The sequence below is a fragment of the Bos grunniens genome, chromosome 27 (genome assembly GCF_055505025.1).
Source record: "Bos grunniens cultivar Pamir isolate PY7600 chromosome 27, Bosgru_T2T1.0, whole genome shotgun sequence".
NCBI lineage: Eukaryota > Metazoa > Chordata > Mammalia > Artiodactyla > Bovidae > Bos > Bos grunniens.
This window is the reverse complement of record NC_141191.1, coordinates 15,297,825-15,322,176: the sequence shown is the minus strand read 5'-3', so window position 1 is coordinate 15,322,176 and position 24,352 is coordinate 15,297,825. Positions and strand designations below refer to the sequence as shown.

The window sequence follows — 24,352 nt, the reverse complement described above, 5'->3', positions numbered from 1 at the left end:
AGAAGCCCATTATATATATACACAGGACAAATACTGCTTGATTTCACTTATATGGGCATCTAAAATAGACCCAAAGGAGCAGACAGTTGAATGGTGCTAAGGGCTGGACTGGGGGGATACGGGGAGTTGTTTAGCGAATAGAGAGTTTCTATTTTGCAAGATGAGAAAGTTCTAGAGCTCTGTTGCATAACAAGGTGAACACAACACAGATCCCATGAGCTGGCCAGATTTGCCTGTCTACCGTAGTATCCTTAATTATTCTACTTCCATGACATTGTTCCTTATAATTCCTGGTTTCTGGGTTGCCTTCCCCAAACTCTGCCTGATGAAATCTCACCAACACCCTAACATCTAGTCCACATAACATTTCTTCATGAAGACTTCCTAGAAGACTTCATGAAGTCTATACTGCCATCAGTTCAGTTCAGTTCTCTTCAGTTCAGTCGCTCAGTCGTGTCCGACTCTTTGCAACCCCATGAATCACAGCACGCCAGGCCTCCCTGTCCATCACCAACTCCCGGAGCCTACCCAAACTCAGGTCCATTGAGTAGGTGATGCCATCCAGCCATCTCATCCTCTGTCATCCCCTTCTCCTCCTGCCCTCAATCCCTCCCAGCATCAGAGTCTTTTCCAATGAGTCAACTCTTCGCATGAGGTGGCCAAAGTACTGGAGTTTCAGCTTTAGCATCAGTCCTTCAAATGAACACCTAGGACTGATCTCCTTTAGAATGGACTGGTTGGATCTCCTTGCAATTCAAGGGACTCTCAAGAGTCTTCTCCAACACCACAGTTCAAAAGCATCAATTCTTCGGCGCTCAGCTTTCTTCACAGTCCAACTCTCACATCCATACATGACCACTGGAAAAACCATAGCCTTGACTAGACGGACCTTTGTTGGCAAAGTAATGTCTCTGCTTTTGAATATGCTATCTAGGTTGGTTATAACTTTCCTTCTCAGGAGTAAACATCTTTTAATTTCCTGGCTGCAACCACCATCTGCAGGGATTTTGGAGTCCAAAAAAATAAAGTCTGCCACTGTTTCCACTGTTTCCCTATCTATTTGCCATGAAGTGATGGGACTGGATGCCATGATCTTAGTTTTCTGAATGTTGAGCTTTAAGCCAAGTTTTTCACTCTCCTCTTTCACTTTCATCAAGAGGCTTTTTAGTTCCTCTTCACTTTCTGACATAAGGGTTGTGTCGTCTGCATATCTGAGGTTATTGATATTTCTCCCAGCGATCTTGATTCCAGCTTGTGCTTCATCCAGCCCAGCATTTCTCATGATGTACTCTGCATAGAAGTTAAATAAGCAGGGTGACAATATGCAGCCTTGACATACTCCTTTTCCTATTTGGAACCAGTCTGTTGTTCCATGTCCATATACTGCCATAGCAATTTATATTATTTTATCTTGAACAGACCACCTTATATTTGGATACATTTTTAATTGTCTCTTGTGTGAGAAGTAGGGGGGGTCGTAGGAGAATCACAAATGGATCTTTGCAGATAGGGGGTTAAAAATAGGTACTCTGATGGAAAATGATGAGTTTGGGGTGGGGTAAGGGAATAATGTACAGGATGTTAGCTATGGAAAAATGGGAGAGGACAGTTACAGGAAAAATTTAATATGTAATTCAGTTTTTTCAATATTTTGCTTAGAGTTGATCTTAGAGGGCTGGCTCTCCATAGCTTGGTTCCTGAGAAATAAGGATGATAACAGAGAATCTGAGACTGGTAACAGTCAGAAGCAGTCTTAGCATATTATCGATTGGAGATGCATAAACACCACAGATGTTAGTTTCTACAAAAATGCCCCAGTCAATAATGTGTTAGAAAGTACCTAGTATAATTCCTGTTTCTGCACAGTGGGAGAATACAGATTTTCAAGATGATTCTCAGTCAGAACTCTTTTAAATTAGTTGTAGTATCTGACATTTGTAGTCTACAAAATTCATGAGCATACTTTTTATACTACCACCCAAGTCAGTGATAAAAAAATATGACAAAGATATCAACTCTAGAAATAACTCAGTGCTAAACTGTCAATCACTTTTGCAATCTATGTTACTTATAGCCCAATAGTCTACTCTAAACTACATTTTAAGGGTTTTGCCTGGTATTCTTAGATTGTAACCGAATTCAAGATGCTTAAATTAAAATATTTCTTGTGTCACTCAAAAAATATTCTATAATTTCTTAATTTTTTTCTTTCTAGAAATGCCAAGAAAAAAAATCTCATTAACTGAGAGAATTTTGAGACAATATGCTGGTGAAAATCTACCAGTGAAATTTTATGAAGAAATTTTCAGGCTCTGAAATACCATTGAAGTGAGAGAAATTATAGCATCCGCTCCCTTTATTTTTCAAGGCTGATGGAGATGAAAGGAATGTGTGGTATTATATTTATTTCACCTCCTCCCCATAAAAAAATGGGCATGCCATTGTTTTTAACCGATATATGCTGGTTTGATATTTAAAAGCCAGCATGTAGAAGACTTGAAACCAAAATGTGTCATTAAGGAAAATTATATGCCACCAAGGAGCAAATGCAGTGCCATTTTTAGTTCCATGATGAGAGAAATGGTGCCAAATTTTGATCTTGTCTCTGGGGAGCATGCCACCGAAGTTGTTATCACAGCTACTATTATTTCTACTGGCGTGCCTGTGTTCTCAGATACTGCCAAACAGGGATGGGAAGGAGGGGTGGCGACAGCTGGTGACATGGTCCAGCAATCTGCCAGAACCTTAGAGTAAATTACAGGGGATGTTGTGAAGCGAACACAGAAGCGAGCACCCTTGCCATCAGAAACCTGAACCCAGCTTATGTCACCAGAACCCTGAAGAGTACGCTCTGAGCTTCTGGCAACTTAAAATCTAGTTCTTAGCATGCCTGGCATTATTGGCTAAATGCTGTTTAATATTACAAGATCAAGCATGCATTCTCACAAAGACAAAAAAAGTATGAGATAATATGAAAACCAGATTCTGGTAAAACAAACAAATAAAAAACTAAGCTAAAAGATATCCTGAAGGTATTTGCAATTCAGTTGGATTTAGCCTCCAAAACTTTCCAAGTTCATCACAGCAAGCTAAGGTTAAATGCTTTCCTGTCTTGAAATTCACCTCACATCCACATATGTTTTCCCCCAAAATAATCTTTGTGAGAAAGAATCATTAAGAACATGTTATCAGAAGTTGCAGGAAAAGAAAATAAGAATCTGATCATTTATAGGTATGAAGGCAGTTTTCAACACAGGCTGTGTGGTATCTTGCGGAGCCCTCAGTTTACATTTAAAGAGACCTGGGTCCAAGTCTCAATTCTGGCTCTATTGAGTTCTGGAACCTTGGCAAGTCCCTGGGCCTCTCTGAGGCTTAGATATCTTATTTATGTAAAAATCTGAAGAACTGCACTCACTGATCTTTAAGGTTTCTTCCAGATTTATATTCTATGGTATGTCAATATAATGTTTTAAAATATAAATATTTAGGCTAAATCATTGAGCCTAAGGGAAAAAAAAACATCTGGCATCAATAAAATATCAACATATTAGAATACCAGTGTTGTGGTTCCTTTGTCTTCATTTTCAAATAAAGTAAAATTGCATGGGCTCAAACTATCATTTTATGCATACTACTCCTTGGGTATGTTGGGTTTTGAAAGCAAAATTTCTTCATTTTGTGTTTAAATTTCATGAATACATAAATATACATGATGCACATGTGCAATGATTAGATTTTACAGAGGAAATGAGAAGAATACTCTTAAATATAGGGCAATGATTTGATTTGATTCATGTTTCCAGAATGCAACCAAGTTTTCAATGCAAAATGAAAGTATCTCATGTAAAGACTGCAGTTTGTAACTTGGACCCCTACTGGTCTAAACTGTCATTAGGAATACATAGTTTTCCATAAATTAGCTTTTGTTTTGGATTTCCTGCTGTGTTCATATACATGTTGACGGAATGTGTTGGGCAATATTTTGGCATTCAAATCCATTATTATTTGTTATTAACTTTTAAGGCTAACGTTATTTCAAAAGTTTATACCTTGCTGACCCAAATATGGTTATTTGAAAATCAGTATTTCTTTTGAAAGCTTAAATATTAGTATGTGCTCAAATTGCCATTAAAAAGATATTTTGATATTCAGAGGAATTAACACTTGATGTAGCAAAGTTCTCTGAGCATTATAATCTACTGGAAATCACAAGCTTTATGAACAAATAGTTTTGAAGGGGAGAAGGGGAGGGAAGTAAGGAACGACTGCTGATATTTTATATTTCTATACATGTATTTTTCCTTTCTATCCTTTCTTGGCCTGTGTCATTAATGGGCATGTAAAACTATGGCTATGATTCAGCTCTGTAGGTTTGTTTTTACCAGAATATTAGACACCTGTTCTTTTAGAAATAATATTAAAAATTCTACTTTTAAATTTCTAAGTCTTTTTTCTTTCTCCAGTATGGAGATTCAGTATACTATGTTGGAGGATGCTGCTTAGTAAAATAACAATTCCAACTGCCCACTGACAGCCAGGGCTGAAGCTGACAGAGGCGTATGAAAATCAAGCTGTTGTTTCTGTCACCAAGAGAATTAAGTTGGGATTTCTACAACAGATTGTTTTCCTAGCGTTTCATTAGTTTTTCTCTTGTTTCCAGGTTCTGTTCTAGAAATGAAAGAAGCATTCATTCTCCAACCAAACAGAAAAGACTAAACGTGTTCACCCTCATGATTGACTGCCCAGAGGGGCCAGTCATTATCAATAAGCCAGGGAATCTTTGAAGTAACAGTTGTCAGCGTTAAAGAATATGGTATGAGGACCCATTCCAAGAACATTCAAAATACAGAATGAAATCATTTACATGATTTATAGACTATGCCTTGCTTGCCAAAATACTGAGTTTGCTGTTATCATGAAATGTTTGTGACAGAGGATTCATTGGTAACAGTTATTAGTAGCTTCACCATTGAAATCCCATGGATCTACTCATTATTCAAAGGCTTATTGTACTGACTCAATTTTAGAAATAATAATATTAAAAGGAATCTGAATTCCTTTCTCTTGAAAACATTATTTAAGATCTGTACCCTACTTTTATGCAAGTAAATGTGTATAGATGTTAATGACCTACTTAAGCACATAATATTTCCTTGGCTTGTTTTAACTTTTTGGAAGAAGAGTACAATAGACCTGAAAATGATAATTCTTTGAAATTTTAAGACACTTTAATCATCATTATTACAAGATCTAACTATTAGGGATATGGAAGGTTGGTAGATTAAAATATGGCAAAATCCAGGTTGGTAGATTAAAATATGGCAAAATCCAACAGGTACATGTATGGCTGAGGCCCCATCACCATTCACAAGACACTATAACAATATTGTTAATCGGCTATACCCCAATACAAAGTAAAAAGTTAAAAAAAAAAAAAAAACAACCTTCTGTATAGGCCAAACTTTATCCGGTGGTGTCAGTCTGAAACACTTAAATGAGTATATTTTTAAGACCTTTGTTTAAAAATTTAGGTTTCTACTGTTCATTTTAAAATGCCAACTTAGGAACACTGTGATGTGGGACACACTTATTGCATACATTGGAAAGAACATCTCTTACAGTACTATTGTTGCAGGAACACATAAAAGTATTCTTTGTCTTCCTTTAGGCGGCTTGTTTCTCCAACACTTCATTTGCTTTTAGAAAGACCTACATTTCTGCTCCAATAAAGAATAGTTAATGTGAAAAAATTTAAAAAGGTAAAATCCAGAAAAATATTCCCTTCAAAATGTCCCTTTCATAATACTAATTATGAAATAATGAGTCTACTTCTTCCCTGAGAAGTTACATTTGAGAGAAAGAACATGATTTGTGAGTGTGTATGTGTGGCTGTCAAGTGGTAAATTCTATTAATAACAAAATCAAAGACCCTTCAGGAACACAGGCACAACCAGCTCAAGTAGTTTGTTGTTAGGGATTCGTTTGTCAACAAAGATTTAGTCAGTGTCTCCCTCACCAAGTTCTGTCGCCTATGAAAGCTGGATGACATGGAGACCACGTCACCACTTCAGACACCTCGTAGGTAACCGTAAATTCAACACATCCCATCAGCCTGCCTTGACCTCTCACGTCATCTCATCAAGCAGGCTGAAAAACAGCATGGGAAGCCAGTTTCCCAGCTGTTCCCCATTCATCTGGGCTCACGTGGAGAGCAGCTTTCCTCAGTTATGAACTTAACTCTAATTAATGATATTTATGAAGCTTTTGTGGGATATTCTTTTTCAAAGCAAAATACCGAGGAAGTCGTCTCTGATACCCTGGAGATGGCTCTCGCTGCCCACCTGCTTCTGTATTCGGTGGTCTCAGGCTCCTTTCCTAAAAATAAATGACCCACTTTCCCACTTTCAACATGCAGTGCTTCTCTCTATGTGATTCTCTTCTGAGATCACAAGGAATATCTGTGAAGAAGTAAAATGCATCTAAAAACAGCTTTAGTCTTAAAATAGAAAATAATGGTAAAATCTGTGATGACTTGAAATGACTGAAACAATATGGTTAGGTTTTATGTATAAATTCTGTGTAACTCAGTGTCTCAGAACTACATCATGAAGCTAGCTTGTAAAAACGACAAGTGGAGATAAGGAACAGATGAAGCATCCAGAACAAAATTAAAAGATCCCATGGAAAAGAGCCACAGCATTTTCGGTCCCCTCAGCAGTGGTCCCTGTACATTTCTTTAATATGCTCTTCATCTTTATCATATAATTGTGGACCTTCTATGGTACTGTTATTTTATATATATTTTTATATTTAATTCAGTTTTTCCTTGCGATTACTGGCAAAATTTTAAACACATTTTTAATTTGTTTTATAACAAATTGCAATTTTTAACTAAATTCTTAAGTCTTATGAGACTTAAGTCAATGCCCTCTGATATAGTGGAATAAAGTTCTGGACTCAAAATAAGAAGACCTAGATAATGTGCTTATCATGCTCATTCCCTAAGTCATGTCTGACCCTTTGAGACCTCACAGTCTCAAAGCAGACTATAGCCTGCCTGGGTCTTCTCCTCCATGGGATTTCCCTTGAAAGAATACTGGAGAGGGTTGCCACGTAAACATTGACTGGCTTTAATGCTGGACAAGTCACTGATTCTCTGGGCCAAAGATTTTTCTTTCTAAAAAATTGTGGATACTGATATTTTATTCACTAGGTTGTGAAATAATAGCAGCTAAAATTAATTCAGCACTTACATTTTATAGGCTCAGTGATTATTATTTTTATCATTAAAATTGAAATACAATTAATTTACAGCATTGCATTAGTTTCGATTGTAAAGGAAAGGGATTCAGTTAAACATATATGCATATCTATTCTTGTTTAGATCCTTTTCTACTATAAAAAATAACCTATTTTTCTATAGGTTATTACAAGATATTAAAAATAGTTCCCTGTGCAATATAGTAGGTCTTTTAATAATTATTTTATGAAATATTCCAAAGATCTCTACTATAACTAATCCTGCTTACAATGACGAGGAAACCCAGGTTTATGGAGGTTAACTGCCCTGCTCAAGATGACACAGCTGATAAGTGACAGAGGTGGGATTACAAATTCAAATCTTACTGCTTTGAGGCTCTGTGCTTATAAACAGCATTCTAAAAATACACTGTAATGTGGTATTCAAAATTGACACATTTTCCTATATAAGATCACTGTTGTAAAGGCTATGCCTTACTGTGAACTCGGTGGTTAGGAAGGATATTCAATACTTGGTAAATTTAAGGGGATTAAATTGGTTGTGATCTTGGAAATAATTAAAAGGAAATGCCTGGGAAAAACAAATAAACATGTCCAAGATGCAGAAGTACTGTATCATTTTTTTTTTCCCTCAGAGGAAAGGGCCTCATATCCTAGCTTCGCATACAGTAACATGTTAGGTAGCCTTGAGTGTCCTTCTACAACCATGGAAAACCACGGGAAATGTAGGATGACATGCAGAAGGCTTCCTCTTTCTTAGGGGCAGAAGCAATAAAGGGGAGAAAGAGCTCAGTAGTGGAGGAGACTGAAAGGGTCAGGCTGTGGCCATAACATTAAGGAGAAAAGACAATTCCAGCGGAGTCCACCAACACCAACTCAAGCTGACTGATGGGAAAAGCTACAAGGATGATCCTCTTGTTTTTTGAGGTTTTTTTGGATGTAGGCCATTTTAAAGTCTTTATTGAATATGGTTCTATATTGCTTCTGTTTCATGGGTGGGGGGAGGGGAATTTGTTTTGTTTTTTGGCTGCGAGGCATGTGGGATCCTACCTCCCCAACCAGGGATCAAACCTACGCCCCGGGCACTGCCACTGGAAGGTGAAGTCTTAATTATTAAACAGCCAGGGCGGTCCCAAGACGAGCCTCTCTGGAAGCCTGGATAAGTCACCAGTGATGAAACCTAACAGTTCAAGAAGAGACTGGAAGTTCTTATCTTCAACAATACTGATTATTTTCTCCCCAAACAAGTTAGTACTACACAAAACTGGCTAAAAAAATGTAATTGTTCTTTGATTCAGTGTCTATGTGCTTAAAATGCGCCATGGAAGTGTCTCAAGGTAATGTTCTTTCCCCTTCTAGGCCCAAATCAAGAATGGAAATTGGACAGGTCGACCTCTTTGGTTCTCAAATGCACAACAATGATATCTATCTCCAAATAACTTCTGAAACACAGGAAACACATGTTTTAGAACTATCTTCAAAATAGGTTAATATAGAACTCATGAATGCTTGCAAAAGAATGCAGAAATATGATTTAACAGCTTTTAAAACTATTTTCTAGATATATTCTATAAAGAAAATTCTTAAAGCATGAAAGTGTGTTATCTAAAATTAAAGGAAAGAAACAAGCAGAAACAGACTATAAATTCTCATGGAAATTTTAAATCTAGTTACCCCAAATCTCCAAACAAAGATTTCTTTTGACTTCTAGATATTAACTACAAAGAGGATTCTAGCTAAACTAACTCAACAAAGAAAATAAAAAATATCATAACTGTTTTCCCCCTCAGACACTTCCAAATTTATTTTTATTATATCACAATGCATTGGTTCTAATATTCCTGAGAATTGATTTTTGGGCCATATTTAGGTTTATGTGGTAATACTTAACATTTGTCCTTATGTCAGCATTTGTCAAAACACATACTACTACTTATTATTCTGGTTTTAGCAGGAAAACCTTTCTCTAATGCTCAGATTCGGTAAATACTGCATTTTATGCACTGCTCTAGTCTTCCACATTTTTTTTTCTCCTTTTAAAATAGACATCCTGATTAAAATTAACCGCTCAATGTTTACTGTCTCTAAGACATAATCTCTAAGAGGACAAGGACTGTGTAAGGTTGCTCACTGCACTATCTGTGATAATGTCTCAATAAATAAATGTCCAAAGAATGACAGATGGATGGATGAATGAATGGTCACTTCCTTTTCTGATGCTATTTTCTTAGGCCACTAAAGAAACGGTGGTATCGTATTGTTAAGGAAGGACAAGATGTGAGTAGTCTGAAGACACTCTAAGACGACACAGGAACAATAAACTAAAAAGAGTCGCTACACACGTGCATTTTCTTTGATCTGTTTTATTTAAGGATGAAATCTCTGTTGGAACATAGATTCAATGGAAATAGAGGTTTTCTGCTGAATTCATTCCTAAGATTCCTAGCAATCCATCAAGCTTTTTTAACCTCATATATGCCAGTTACTTTTTCTTTCACTCCTCTCTATGTAGATATTTCTCTCGGTACACTCTGCTCTCAGTAGCACTAACGTTAAAGCAAATGACATATGCAACACTGATTAAATATTTATGCAATGTAGCACTGAAATGGTAAATATTGTATTATGCTTTCCACTTGTCATTAGTCAGGAGTTGTTGCTACATTCTGCAAAAATGATAGCCTAAAACAAAGAAGACAGCCCTGTATTTCACAGGCAAAATATTTATCTATAGCACAAACTGGAGTTTAGATGACTTTAAAGGTATTTCTTATTGCTGTTGTCCTCGGACATTTTTCAAGTCAGGGAGAGTCTTATATTTGAATGGTAAAAACAGTCTGCTTATACTATTTCCCATATATTATTTACTTTGAAAAGTTAAAGTGTTAGTCGCTCAGTTGTGTCTGACTCTTTGCGATCCCATGGACTGTAGCCCACCAGGCTCTTCTGTCCATGGGATTCTCCAGGCAAGAATGACGGAGTAGATAGCCATTCGCTTTTCTGGGGGATCCTCCTGACCCAGGGATCGAACCTGCATCTCCTGCTTTGTAGGCAGGTTCTTTGCCATCTAAGCCACAAGGGAAGCCCACCAAACTAAGAGTAAATAAATGCTTTTTGGTGAGGAGAGGAAGAACACACTTTCTGCATTTGTATTTCTGCACCTGATTTTGGTAGTAACCTCTTTTTTCTTTAGAGTAATACCAGAATCAACCTAAAACTAAACACTTTTATGTTTTGCTAATAAATAGCAGCAAAAAATCTGTAACATCAAAAAACTCTAAGTGTACAATATATTGATTTTTCCCCACTATAGATTCAATTCAGAAGTCACTGAAATGATTATACAGAGGTGGCTAGAGAAAGAACTGAATTTTAAGTGATCTCTCGATCTTTTCTAGGTTTCTAAATGATATGCTAGATCATGTAGAAGAAAAATGAGATAAAATACTGATCTATTGATTTAAAATTTTCAGTTTACAATTTTCAACCCACTAAAATATGAGCAATACAATTTTTTTTCTTTTTTTTTTGAAAACCCTTTACTTTGCTTTATTATTTTTTCCCCTAAGAAATTAGATTTTTTAAAAAATTTTATTTTATTTAACTTTACAATATTGTATTGGTTTTGCCATATATCAAAATGAATCTGCCACAGGTATACATGTGTTCCCCATCCTGAACCCTCCTCCCTCCTCCCTCCCCATACCATCCCTCTGGGTCGTCCCAGTGCACCAGCCCCAAGCATCCAGTATCGTGCATGGAACCTGGACTGGCGACTCGTTTCATATATGATATTATACATATTTCAATGCCATTCTCCCAAATTACAATTTTTTTTCCTATATTGTGGTGACACCACATTAGTATTAAAAATGCCACCATTCCATCTCAGACAAAATGCATTTTACTGAGTGTAATACAACTAAGAGCTAAGGGAAGAAGCCATTGTGAAAAATGGTATATAATTCATCATTCGGCTGTGTTCAAGAACCTAATAAAACATCACTTTTATGACAAAGACACGTCGAAGAAGAAAAAAAGAATGTCACAACACATTTTATTTTGCCATCTATATTTAAGTGGTTGATTTTTTTCACAAAGCCTAAAGGGCTGGCTTATTTTTCCTCCTGACCCTGAGTTGCATATATGTAGCTAGTACCGTAATCAATTTCAAGGTACACAGAGAGGTAAAGATATTCATAAAATGCAAATAGACCCAGAAGTAGGACAGATAACTGCTAAGGAATCATCACTACCATGAACCTGGATCCGACAGGTTATGTTTTGCTTGATCTAGGGAATGCTTATGTTGTTAAACAGCCTTTTTAGCAGATGTATGACAACATCTATTTTAGGAATCAGTTGGTAGCAGCTGTTCAAAGGAAATAAATAACTACATAGTATTTTTTCCTAAATGAAAAGGAATATTGAAAATGTGAGTAGTTCTTTGGTTAGCAGCCTATGTCAGAAGTTCATGAGAAAAACAATGTTGAGTTATTTGTCGCTGGAAATGAGTCCATAAACCAGCCCCTTACAAATTCAGAGTTTCATGGAAAAAAAAAGATTACTGAATGTTTGGAAGGCAATAAGAAGTGTCTGTTTAGGGATACAGGGCTGTTTTTTTGTGTGGGTGATAGAAGTACTCTAAAATTGGTTGTGGTGATGACTGCAAAGCTGTATGAATATACGAATCCCCATTGAAGTGTGGGCTTTAAGTGGGTGAACTATATGGTATCTGAATTATATCTTAACAAACTGTTATAATGGACTTCCCAGGTGGCGCTAGTTGCAAAGAATCCACCTGCCAATGCAGGAGACACAAGGGATATCAGTGCGATCCCCGGGTGGGGAAGATCCCCTGAAATAGGAAATGGCAACCCACTCCAGTATTCTTATCTGGAAAATCCCAAGGACAGAGGAGCCTGGTGGGCTACAGACCATGAGATCGCAAACACTCGGACACAACTGAGCACAAAGTCAACACTTCTAAGCTGTTATAAAAAAAAATTAGTTATGGGGATTAGTGGGTTGTGATAAACTTGGCCTAAAGGGCCAAAAATTGAGAAACGATGCTAACATATGTAGTGTTTTGAAAATAATTTTTGATGTAGACCATTTTTAAAGCTTTAATGGAATTTGTTATAATATTACCTCTGTTTTATGGTTCGGTTTTTTTGTCCACAAGGCATGTGGAATCTTAGCTCCCGATCAAGGACTGAACCCACACCCTCTGATTGAAAGGTGAAGTCTTAACCACTGGACAACTAGAGAAGTCCCAAGCATAATATATTTTGATAAGATTTTTGTTTTCTCGAGTTTCCCTTAAGTTTAAATTATATGTGCAAACTCTTTTGGTGCTACTCTACATGGAATTTCCCATGATAATTCTGTGAATTTTCAGACTCTGCCTAGCAGTATATGGTCACGTTAATGAGGTTGTGTCCATAATGGTGCTATTTGAAGTTTGGCTTGATTTGTTGCAGTTTTCACTGGTATTAACATAGTAATTTCAACATATTTTGACCAGCGTTTCCTAACGTTTCAATGACGTTTACACTTTATGGTAAGATTTGTGGGCATATTTCAATGTGTAGAAAGTCAAAATTTCAGGGTATCTCCCACCTAGGAAAAAGAGCCTTCTGTGAGTAAAGAACAATAATCAAGATGCCTACTCATCCCATAACTGTGAGCAGAAGCAGAAGCAATAGTAACCAAAAGACTATCTCCTTTCTATTCATTCTACAACTGCTGACTACTGCCCATCTTCATAATTTTCAGATTTTAGAAAAACAGTTCAGTTCAGTTCAGCTGCTTAGTTGCATCTGATTCTTTGCAACCCCATGGACTAGCACGTCAGGATCCCGTCCATCACCAACTCCTGGAGTTTGCTCAAACTCATGTCCACCGAGTCAGTGATGCCATCCAACCATCTCTTCCTCTGTTATTCCCGTCTCCTTCTGCCTTTAATCTTTGCCAGTATCGGGGTCTTTTCCAGTGAGTCAGCTCTTTGCATCAGGTGGTCAAAGTACTAGAGTTTCAGCTTCAGCCATCAGTCCTTCCAATGAATATTCAGGGCTGATTTCCCTTAGGATGGACTGGTTTGATCTCCTTGCAGTCCACGGGACTCTCAAGAGTCTTCTCCAACACCACAGTTCAAAAGCATCAGTTCTGCGGCACTCAGCTTTCTTAACTGTCCAATATCCATACATGACTACTGGAAAAACCATAGCTTTGACTAGACGGACCTTTGTTGGCAAAGTAATGTCACTACAAAATGGAGTAAATGAGGGCCCAGAAAAAGTGGGACAGCTATTTTTTTTGGATAGGGCTGTATCACTAACTACTATTATTGAACCTAAAGTTTATGTTTAGTAATCAGGAGAATTTTCACTGTGGAAAGGCATATCAACTTAAAGATAATGCGACAGAGAAGGATCTTAATCAGGAGCTCAGTGATCTAAAGAAAACCACATGTGACTCTGTTGAAAAGAGGTCTGCCATATGTATAGACCTGGACATTTGATTTTTAAGAACTGGGATATGATAAATCATGGCCCATCTATTCTATTGTGAATCAGCTTCATCATAGTTGTTCAGTTCTTCATGGTTTCTCAATTTCGCTCACTTCTCTGTCACAACATGGCTTCATGATCTCCCACTTAGACTAGTTTTCTAACAGCGCTGTCTACCTTTGTACTGTCCAAACGGTATCCACCAGTCAAACATGTAGCTGTTTGAGTTCAAATTACTTGAGTGCATGTGTGTGTGCTCAGTCACTTAGCTGTGTCTTACTCTTTGCGACCTCCTGAACTGTAGCTTGCCAGGCTCTTCTGTCCGTGGGATTTTCTAGGCTAGCAGACTGGAGTGGGTTGCCATTTCCTACTCCAGGGGATCTTCCCCACCCAGGGATCAAACCTGCGTCTCTTGTGTCTCTTGCACTGGCAGGCAGATTCTTTACCACTGTGCCACCTAGGAAGCCCCTTATATTAATTAACAATAATAAAACCTAAACTCCAGGCTCTTAGTTACACCAGCCACTTTTCAAGGGCTCTCTAGTCACGTGTGTCTAGTGGCTACGAACTGGACCCTGTAGAAATGTTTCCTTCATCAAGCACAGCATCTGACTGTGCTGCAATGGACCACAACACTATCACCAGGGAGCCTGTCTGAAACACAGACTCTGTTCTCACACTGGATCTGCTGAATCAGAATGTGCATGTTAACAACATCCCCAGGTGATTCCTAGGAGCTGTTAAGTCTGAAAAGCCCAAGTTCAGACTTTCTGTCTTAGAACTGCGTATTTTGGAATGCCACTAGAGCAATTTTTCAAAACATAAATGTGATGCTTTTTCACTACAATGCTTCCATTTCTTCAGTTTTTTCCCTCTTTTCAGTTCTTCAGAAACCTCATGGGAGGCCCCGGAGATAATGTCCTGGGATCCTTGGCAGTTTCCAGTCCAGCTTCTGTCATTTACTGGCCCGTGTGACTTTAAGGTGAAGTGCCTTTCTAAGAGTATCCTATTTGTTAAACAGAGATAACTCACGGGGCTGCTGGGAAAATGAAGGGAGGAAATTCGTACGCAGCTTCGAACACAGCAGTGGCACATCGTGAGCCTCCACAGGCACCGTTCTGGATAGCTCTTGCTTCTTCCTTCCCCGCCTCGGATGACCTTGTCTCATGGTGATCTCCCACCAACCATTGTGACGTCAAGCCCAGAGAAATGAACTCCTCTGTATCTCTTAAACATCACCTGCTATTCCTACATCAAGTCTTTCCCCAACATCTTCAGCCAGGGGCAGGCGTTTCCTTCTTTTCTTTTCCTTCTCTCTCTCTTTTTCTCATTTGGAAAAAGTTGTTATGAAAGCATGTTCTGTTAAAAGTGTACAGTATACAAACATTTGCACACATCTTTATCACTTGACTGGGAGCTTCTAGAAGAAAGGGCTAATTTGAACCTCTAACGCAGAGTGGAGTGATGAGAAAAATGCTGAGCTAAAAATGGTTACTAAAAAGCCATAGAAGTACCAGAAGAAAAATTTTAAGTGACTTGTAAAAAATAATACTTGGAGTAAATAAGAATTTTATAGGGATAACATGAACACTAGAAATGATAAGAAAAAATTGATAACTTTGATTACTTAAAAAATTCCATATAATATATGGCAAGATAACCAAAAACTAAGTTCAGAATAAATTGGAAGAATATATAACATATGACAAATGATTCATATCCTTAATCAACATGTACAATTGCCCCCTAAAAAAAGAATAAAAACCCCAAAAGAAAAATGGAGGAAACTAGGCTATTAAAACATGTACAGGAAAATTACAAATGGTAAATAAGCATTTGAAAAGATATTCAGCCCTACTAGTAAAAAATGAAAATGACAATAAAATATTTTTACCTAAGAGATTGCTAAGAATTAAAAATATTGATTATATGTAGCACTGATAGCTGTATGAACTGAGGGTAACTTGGACCTGGCTTGATAATTTTAAGACATGCCTATGCTTTGGCACAGAAAATTTCTTTCAAAGAATTTATTCTGATCAAAAATTTCATCAACGGAAGACACCCTGCAAACACAAACACACACACAAATGCATAAGAAAATGGTCATGCATTTTTGGAAATTGTTTAATTAAAAATAGGTGCTAAATGATAGTTTGTGTGTGTGTGTTAGTCACTCAGACATGTCTGACTCTTTGCGACCTTACGGATTGTAGTCCACTAGGCTCCTCTGTCCATGGAATTGTCCAGGCAAGAATACTGGAGTGGGTTGCCATTCCCTTCTCCAAAATGATAGGTTAGTGAATGAGAAAAATCTGGTACAAAATGCATTAAAAATATGGACTTCTAGGTGTATATGTGTATGTTAGTTGCTCAGCCGTGTCTGACTCTTTGCGACGCCATGGACTGTAGCCCACCAGGCTCCTCTGTCCATGGGATTTTCCAGGCAAGAATACTGGAGTAGGTTGCCATTTCCTTCTCCAGGGGATCTTCCTGACCCAGAGATCGAACTTGGGTCTCCTGCATTGCAGGTGGATTCTTACCATCTGAACCACCAGGGAAGCCTAGGTGTATATGTGTGTGGACAAATATCTGAAACGGTGGACACCAGGAAGTTAACAGCAGTTACCTATGCAAAGATATTTCTTTGCATTGATCACTGAGGAAGGCTTTCTTATCTCTTCTTGCTATTCTTTGGAACTCTGCATTCAGATGCTTATATTTTTCCTTTTCTCCTTTGCTTTTCGCTTCTCTTCTTTTCACAGCTATTTGTAAGGCCTCCCCAGAAAGCCATTTTGCTTTTCTGCATTTCTTTTCCATGGGGATGGTCTTGATCCCTGTCTCCTGTACAATGTCACGAACCTCAGTCCATAGTTCATCAGGCACTCTATCTATCAGATCTCTTCAAGAAAATTAGAGATACCAAGGGAATATTTCATGCAAAGATGGGCTGGATAAAGGACAGAAATGGTAGGGACCTAACAGAAGCAGAAGATATTAAGAAGAGGTGGCAAGAATACACAGAAGAACTGTACAAAAAAGATCTTCACGACCCAGATAATCACGATGGTGTGATCACTGACCTAGAGCCAGACATCCTGGAATGTGAAGTCAAGTGGGCCTTAGAAAGCATCACTACAAACAAAGCTAGTGGAGGTGATATAATTCCAGTTGAGCTATTTCAAATCCTGAAAGATGATGCTGTGAAAGTGTTGCACTCAATATGCCAGCAAATTTGGAAAACTCAGCAGTGGCCACAGGACTGGAAAAGGTCAGTTTTCATTCCAATCCCGAAGAAAGGCAATGCCAAAGAATGCTCAAACTACCGCACAATTGCACTCATCTCACACGCTAGTAATGCTCAAAATTCTCCAAGCCAGGCTTCAGCAATACGTGAACCGTGAACTTCCTGATGTTCAAGCTGGTTTTAGAAAAGGCAGAGGAACCAGAGATCAAATTGCCAACATTCGCTGGACCATGGAAAAAGCAAGAGAGTTCCAGAAAAACATCTATTTCTGCTTTATTGACTATGCCAAAGCCTTCGACTGTGTGGATCACAATAAACTGTGGAAAAATATGAAAGAGATGGGAATACCAGACCACCTGATCTGCCTCTTAAGAAATCTGTATGCAGGTCAGGAAGCAACAGTTAGAACTGGACATGGAACAACAGATTGGTTCCAAATAGGAAAAGGAGTACGTAAAGGCTGTATATTGTCACCCTGCTTATTTAACTTATATGCAGAGTACATCATGAGAAATGCTGGACTGGAAGAAACACAAACTGGAATCAAGATTTCCAGGAGAAATATCAATAACCTCAGATATGCAGATGACACCACCCTTATGGCAGAAAGTGAAAAGGAACTAAAAAGCTGATGAAAGTGAAAGAGGAGAGTGAAAAAGTTGGCTTAAAGCTCAACATTCACAAAACGAAGATCATGGCATCTGGTCCCATTACTTCATGGGAAATAGATGGGGAAACAGTGGAAACAGTGGCAGACTTTATTTTTGGGGGCTCCAAAATCACTGCAGATGGTGACTGCAGCCATGACACTGAAAGATGCTTACTCCTTGGAAGGAAAGTTATGACCAACCTAGATAGCATATTCAAAAGCAGAGACATTACTTTGCCAATAAAGGTCCAGCTAGTCAAGGCTATGGTTTTTCCTGTGGTCATGTATGGATGTGAGAGTTGGACTGTGAAGAAGGCTGAGTGCCGAAGAATTGATACTTTTGAACTGTGGTGTTGGAGAAGACTCTTGAGAGTCCCTTGAATTGCAAGGAGATCCAACCAGTCCATTCTGAAGGAGATCAGCCCTGGGATTTCTTTGGAGGGAATGATGCTGAAGCTGAAACTCCAGTACTTTAGCCACCTCATGCGAAGAGTTGACTCATTGGAAAAGACTCTGATGCTGGGAGGGATTGGGGGCAGGAGGAGAAGGGGACGCCAGAGGATGAGATGGATGGATGGCATCACTGACTCGATGGACTTGAGTCTGAGTGAACTCCGGTAGTCTGTGATGGACAGGGAGGCCTGGCGTGCTGCGATTCATGGGGTCGCAAAGAGTCGGACATGACTGAGTGACTGAACTGAACTGAACTGACGCAAAGATATTGGAGAAGGCAATGGCACGCCACTCCAGTACTCTTGCCTGGAAAATCCCATGGATGGAGGAGCCTGGTAGGCTGGAGTCCATGAAGTTGCTAAGAGTCAGACACGACTGAGCGACTTCACTTTCACTTTTCACTTTCATGCATTGGAGAAGGAAATGGCAACCCACTCCAGTGTTCTTGCCTGGAGAATCCCAGGGACATCGGAGCCTGGTGGGCTGCCGTCTATGGGGTTGCACAGAGTCGGACACAACTGAAGCAATGTAGCAGCAGCAGCAGCATGCAAAGATATAACATTGACCTACGGGGATTAATTTTCACTTTCTTTTCGGCTTCTGTCTCTGAAATTTTGGTTAGGAATAGGGATCTGAATGTAACCCAGAAACCTGGATCTGATCCCTGGGTTAGGAAGATCCCCTGGAGAAGGAAATAGAAACCCACTCCAGTTTCTTGCCTGGGAAATCCCATGGACAGAGGAGCCTGGCAAGCTACAGTCCATAGAGTCATAATGAGTTGGACATGAGTGACTGACTTTCACTTTGTCCCTGAGATAGGAAAAACCACCAAACACAAAGCCTGTCTCCTCTCTCCCTTCCTTTCTGACTGTTCTGAGATAATTCTACCTTAAAGAAGAGACTGGTAAATGCTATATTCTCATAACTTCTCTTGACCTTACTGGAAGGTGAGAAAATTCTAGGAGACAAATAATCCCTCAGGCCCTTTATTTCTTTAAGGCTTTGACTTTATATTGACAGTCAATACGAGGGAAGGGGACCTCTAAGGGAATGGAAACAATTTAAGGATGGCTGCGCTTTTGTGAAAGGTGGTAAGGTCAATCTGATGATGACATTGGTCTCCCCATTGATTCTAGGGTTTATCAGGCTGATCTGCCTGGACAAATCTCCCTCCCGGCTCTACACCACTCAATAGAAAAGGACCCCCTCCCGGACAGCAAAGTGTCCTCCTCTGCTTTTCAAGGGTAAAGGCAGTATCTTCACTCTCAAGAAGATTTATCATGCTAACTGATGAAGAAGTGAAATTCTTTACCTGACCTAAACAACAGCAAAGAAATCACTGTGTTAAGAATGTGAGTTATTTAAGCACAGAAAGACCAGTGAAAATTCCAAGTATATTTGTGTGCTTAAGTAAAGCAATAAAAGGATGGCTTAATTCTTTGATGATAAAAGTAATTTTTCTAGATTCCATATATATGGTGCTGATGATCCTCTTGCAGGGCAGGGATAGAGACGCAGACATAGAGAATGGATTTGTGGACACGGAGGTTGGAAGGAGAGGGTGGGACGAACTGGGGGAGAAGCGCTGATAAACATACAGTACCATGTATAAAACAGATAGCTAGAGGGAACCTGCTGTCTCGCACAGGGAGCTCAGACTGGTGCTCTGCGATAGTCCAGGTGGGTGGGATGGGGGTGGGGAGGGAGGGAGGCTCGAGAGGGAGGGAATATACGCACATATATACATACGTGTATATATATACACAGCTGATTCCCTTCATTGTACAGCAGAAACTAATACAACACTGTAAAGCAATTATACTCCAAGGGAAAAAAAAAAAAAAAAGTAATTTTGTCAGATAACACTTGGATTGTATCACCTTAATTTCCAGCACAGTAACTAAATCACAACAAATGTTCAACAAATTATCTGTTGAACTGACAAGGGTACGTGAATATTTTTAAAATATTCCATGCAGACAAAGATAAAATCAAAGGGAGATGTTTAAAGTAGGATGCTAACCATGAAACAGTAAAAACTGATCATTTGAAAAAAAGGAACATTTTGAGTTTTTATTTAGGAGTCTGATATTCAATTATATTCATTGACAGATCCTTAAAAGGAGGAAAGGCTCACAAATAATAGTGATCTGATCTCACATTAAAATGCTATTTTTCTTCCTAATCACACAGTGTAAATAAAATTAAATGGTAGCAGAGCTGATATTCAAAACATTTAACAACCTATTAAATAAATATTTAATAGGACACAGGCACTTAAGATCAGAAACGATGTCCGACAACACATCAATACAGACACTGAACTCCACCCCTGTGTAGTTCTTATTTGTCAGTTTAGCATGTACTATAGTTAAAAAAAAAAATCCCCTACTAATATGCTTAATTTATTACATCCCACTTATGACTGTTACATTTGAGAAACCCTTTAAAATTATCTAGCAGTACACTGTTGACGTACGCAAATAATGAACAAATAGTTAACCAGAAGAGACGCTCTTCAAGGCCGGATATTTTCTAGCTGAATACTAGGAATCTGTTTGCTTGCTGTGACATTCCTGTGTACCACGAGTGTTACAAAACAGCACAGCGATGTATCATTGGTGTGATCTCAGAGAGCGACAACCCTTTCAGTACCTGGTTTGACCACCTTCACAAGGAGCGAGTTAACTTAGACGATTGAAAAATGACAGAAAGGCCTCATCTTGTTTTCAGCTCTGATGGACAGTGGCCTGTGATGAGGATGATCAGGCTGTGTGCAGGTTTAGTGGGGGGGGGGGGCGCCAGGTTCATGAGTGACGTTGCCATGGTCACAGAATCGGAAGTCACAGTGGGTAATGTGTCACCGCATTGCTCCCCCCAACTCAACTATCTCTCAAGTTCCTTCAAGCTCTAAAATTCTACTTTGCTCTTCAACGACGTGACTCAAGATGGTCACTTCACTTCCTAAGGACGTAATTCATAGTTAAGGAGTATTATAGCTAAAGACAGAAACCGGTTTACCACAAAAGGCTCCTACTATTCCACAGACAGCCCTGTGACACTTATTCACTTATGGAATCTCACCAGGCATCACAAATAGCTCTGCAAACCTGAGGAAGCTTCACTGGCTGTTCTTGGCGAAACACATAACCTGTGATTAATCTCAGTGAACATGATTTGCTTTTCGATGACGTACGCCTTTCTGTACACACTTAGATCAAGATTGGATATGGTCATTTCTGACATTTGAATAAGCCATTTGCCAATAGCTTGAATGCTCATCTATGTTCTGAAATAGTTAAAGAAAAGACACATTTGCAACTTCTCTTAGCAGCTCCAATCAGTCAGGTGACAAAAAACCACGATCAATATTTCATCCAAAAAGGTGGGAAACCCACAGAGAGGGATGTGTACATCATCCAGCCCTTGTTTTACGGATGCACAGCTCTCTGGAGAGAAGTTCCTGAGTGCACAAGCATGGCTCTGAGTGATGGGTTTTACATTTAGACCACGGGCTTGGCTGAAAGACGGGCAACATCACGAGGAGGAGCAGAGAGCTCCCTATTGACGCCGCCCTGAAGGGGATTCCTATACAGGGCCCATTCCTGCAAGCGCGTGAATTAATTCCTGGACATGAAATGTCACAGAAGTGAACACACTCACGAGGGACAAATGCTACACAGATGGATGCTCTAGTGAGTGTCCAAGGCAGACCTCGCACTTCACGCAAACACAGCTTCTCCATTCATCTACATAATGAGAATGACCATTTATCATATATCAGGACCAACTTCTCGCCCATGATGTATAACCTCGGAATACAAGCCCTGTCCAAATAAACACATAAAACCAACTGAACAATCAGGCAACGTCCCAATGTATAGACAAAAGAGTTCTAGAAACGGGCTCTTACCTATAAAATACGACAGCAGTATTGCCAGGAGCACTGAGACCCCTACAGCGCACAGGGCGGTACATTTCCAGCTACAGTACTTTGAAGACTTCTTGAATTTAAAAGCACTTCTTGACAGGGTGTTTCTAGGTAGTGGCCGAGTAGGTGGCGAGTAAACAGAGCCAGAGGCCATCGTGTACCCTGGGGTGGCCGTGCTGAACAGTGGCGTGGTCCCTGTTCCTGTTTTGAATAGGAAATGCCTGCAGGACAGAAGAAAATCATTGTAAGATACAAATATACTGCGATTGGAGAGACAGAGACAGCAAGGCATGAGCTCACCTCTCGTTCTGTCTCTCTCTGGCTTTAAAATCATTTACTACACAGAATTAAAAAAAAATGAGACATTAAGAAAATATTTTAACCTAAAAACCCGACTCAGAAACATGTGACTTTGAAGAGACTGACTTATAATGAATAGAGGAGGAGGAGTTACACACACAAATGACTCCTGTCTGGAGAGGTGTCTGGAGAGACTGCAGAGGAGTTCTAGCCACATCATTTTCCTGCACAAAACCATTCTGGAAGTTCCCGTCATGAACTGCCTTCAGAACACCTTCACATTTCAAAGAAGGAAAGCAACGCCATGACTTTACAGCTGCGTGTGGCTTTGCTCCATGTGAGGATATGTACGCCTACATACACAAGCACGCACGACCACGTAGAACAGGCTGCTTTCTTTCCTGGACGTGCTCGGAAAATTCTCACCTGTCCCTCACCTCCCACCACCCATATCGAGTACTGTCAAGCTTGGCCACAGGTGGCTGGCCAGTTTTCCAGGGAGGCAAACTAATTTTAATCTTTTGCTTATGTCGAACATAACCAGCAAAGTGAGTCTAGTGGGGTGAGGGATGGAGAAAGGGAAGGAAACACAGAACACTTTCTAAAACCAGACTCAATGAATGAACAGGCTAGTGAAGCGAGTTTTTAGATCAACTTCCCAGGTGGTGCAATGGTAAAGAATCTGCCTGCCAATGCAGGGGATGCAAGAGATTCGGGTTCGACCCCTGGAGTAGGAAATGGCAACCCACTCCAGTATTCTTGTCTGAAAAAATCCCATGGGCAGAGGAGCCTGGAGGGCTAGAGTCCACACAGTTGCAAAGAGACACGACTGAGCGGTTGAGGACACATAGGCACACACACGAAAAGATTCCCTAATGGTATGAGCTGAACGACAGTGGCACAAACTGCTTCTAAAAGTTCTCTGCTCTCTTGAAAACGTCTAAGCAGAAATTGAGTGATCACACGAAAGGAGTGACAGGTAATTCTTTATAAAAGATGACTAGTTTTAAGATTCCTATGAACATTAAATGTCCTCAAATTGAGACAAAAGCATCATGTTTTTCATGTTTGAAATTTCACAGCATGTGAGTATCTTACTGTGTTTTTACTTTGTGTCCTAACCTTTTCTATCATTTTCCCTAATAACGTGTTCAGAGAGGTCAACAGACTCTGCTCTCTTTCCTATGCAGGAGACTATAGGAAATAATCTAGAGTGTTCCATCATGGTACAAAACAGTCTGCATGCAAGATGATTTTACATGGGATACAGCTGGATATTTTAAATTGTAATACAAAGGAATTTGTTTTAATGGCTATTAGAAAATAGACTGAGGATATCAAACAAGTTAAGGGGGTTAAAGGGGCTTCCCAGGTGGTACTAAAGGGGTAAAGAACCTGCCTGCCAAGGCCGGAGACAAAAGAGACAGGGGTTCGATCCCTGGGTCAGGAACATCCCCTGGGGGAGGCATGGCAGCCCACTCCAGTATTCCGGCCTGGAGAATCCCATGGATAGAGGAGCCAGGTGCATACAGAGTCGGACATGACTAAAGCGACTCAGCACGAACAAGGGGTTAAAGGACAGAACCTAGAAGGCCGATTGCTGAGGTTCAAATCCTGGTTTACTACACTAGGTATGTGTCCTTGGGGAAGGTATTTACCCCCTCTCTGTGTTTTGGTTTCTCAACATGGAAAACAAGAATAGTATCTATCTGTCAGAGTTGTTATTAGGCTTAAATGAGTTAACGTTCTTACTGTAAAGTACATGGAATACAGTGAGCACAATGCGGGGCTTCCCAGGTGCCCCAGTGGTAAAGAACCCACCTGCCAGTGCAGGAGACGTGGGTTGGATCCCCAGGTCAAGAAGAGCCCCTGGAGAAGGACATGACGACCCACTCAAGTATTCTTGCCTGGGAAATCCCATGGACAGAGGATCCTGGTGGGCAATAGTCCACGGGGTGCAAAAGAGTTAGCCAGGGTTTAGTGACTAAACAATCACCACC

At 39.6% G+C, this 24,352-nt stretch overlaps 1 protein-coding gene across 17 annotated transcripts in view; it reads right to left on the bottom strand.

Annotated features, from left to right (window-relative positions):
* TENM3 (teneurin transmembrane protein 3) overlaps window positions 1-24,352 on the bottom strand; it is a 2,452,009-nt gene that overhangs the window by 152,577 nt on the left and 2,275,080 nt on the right. For all 17 annotated transcript variants that reach the window (XM_086379882.1, XM_086379881.1, XM_086379885.1 and 14 more), the window contains one exon: window positions 22,035-22,273. In XM_086379882.1, the coding sequence (XP_086236008.1) occupies window positions 22,035-22,273 (239 nt within the window). The remainder of the gene's footprint in view (window positions 1-22,034; window positions 22,274-24,352) is intronic.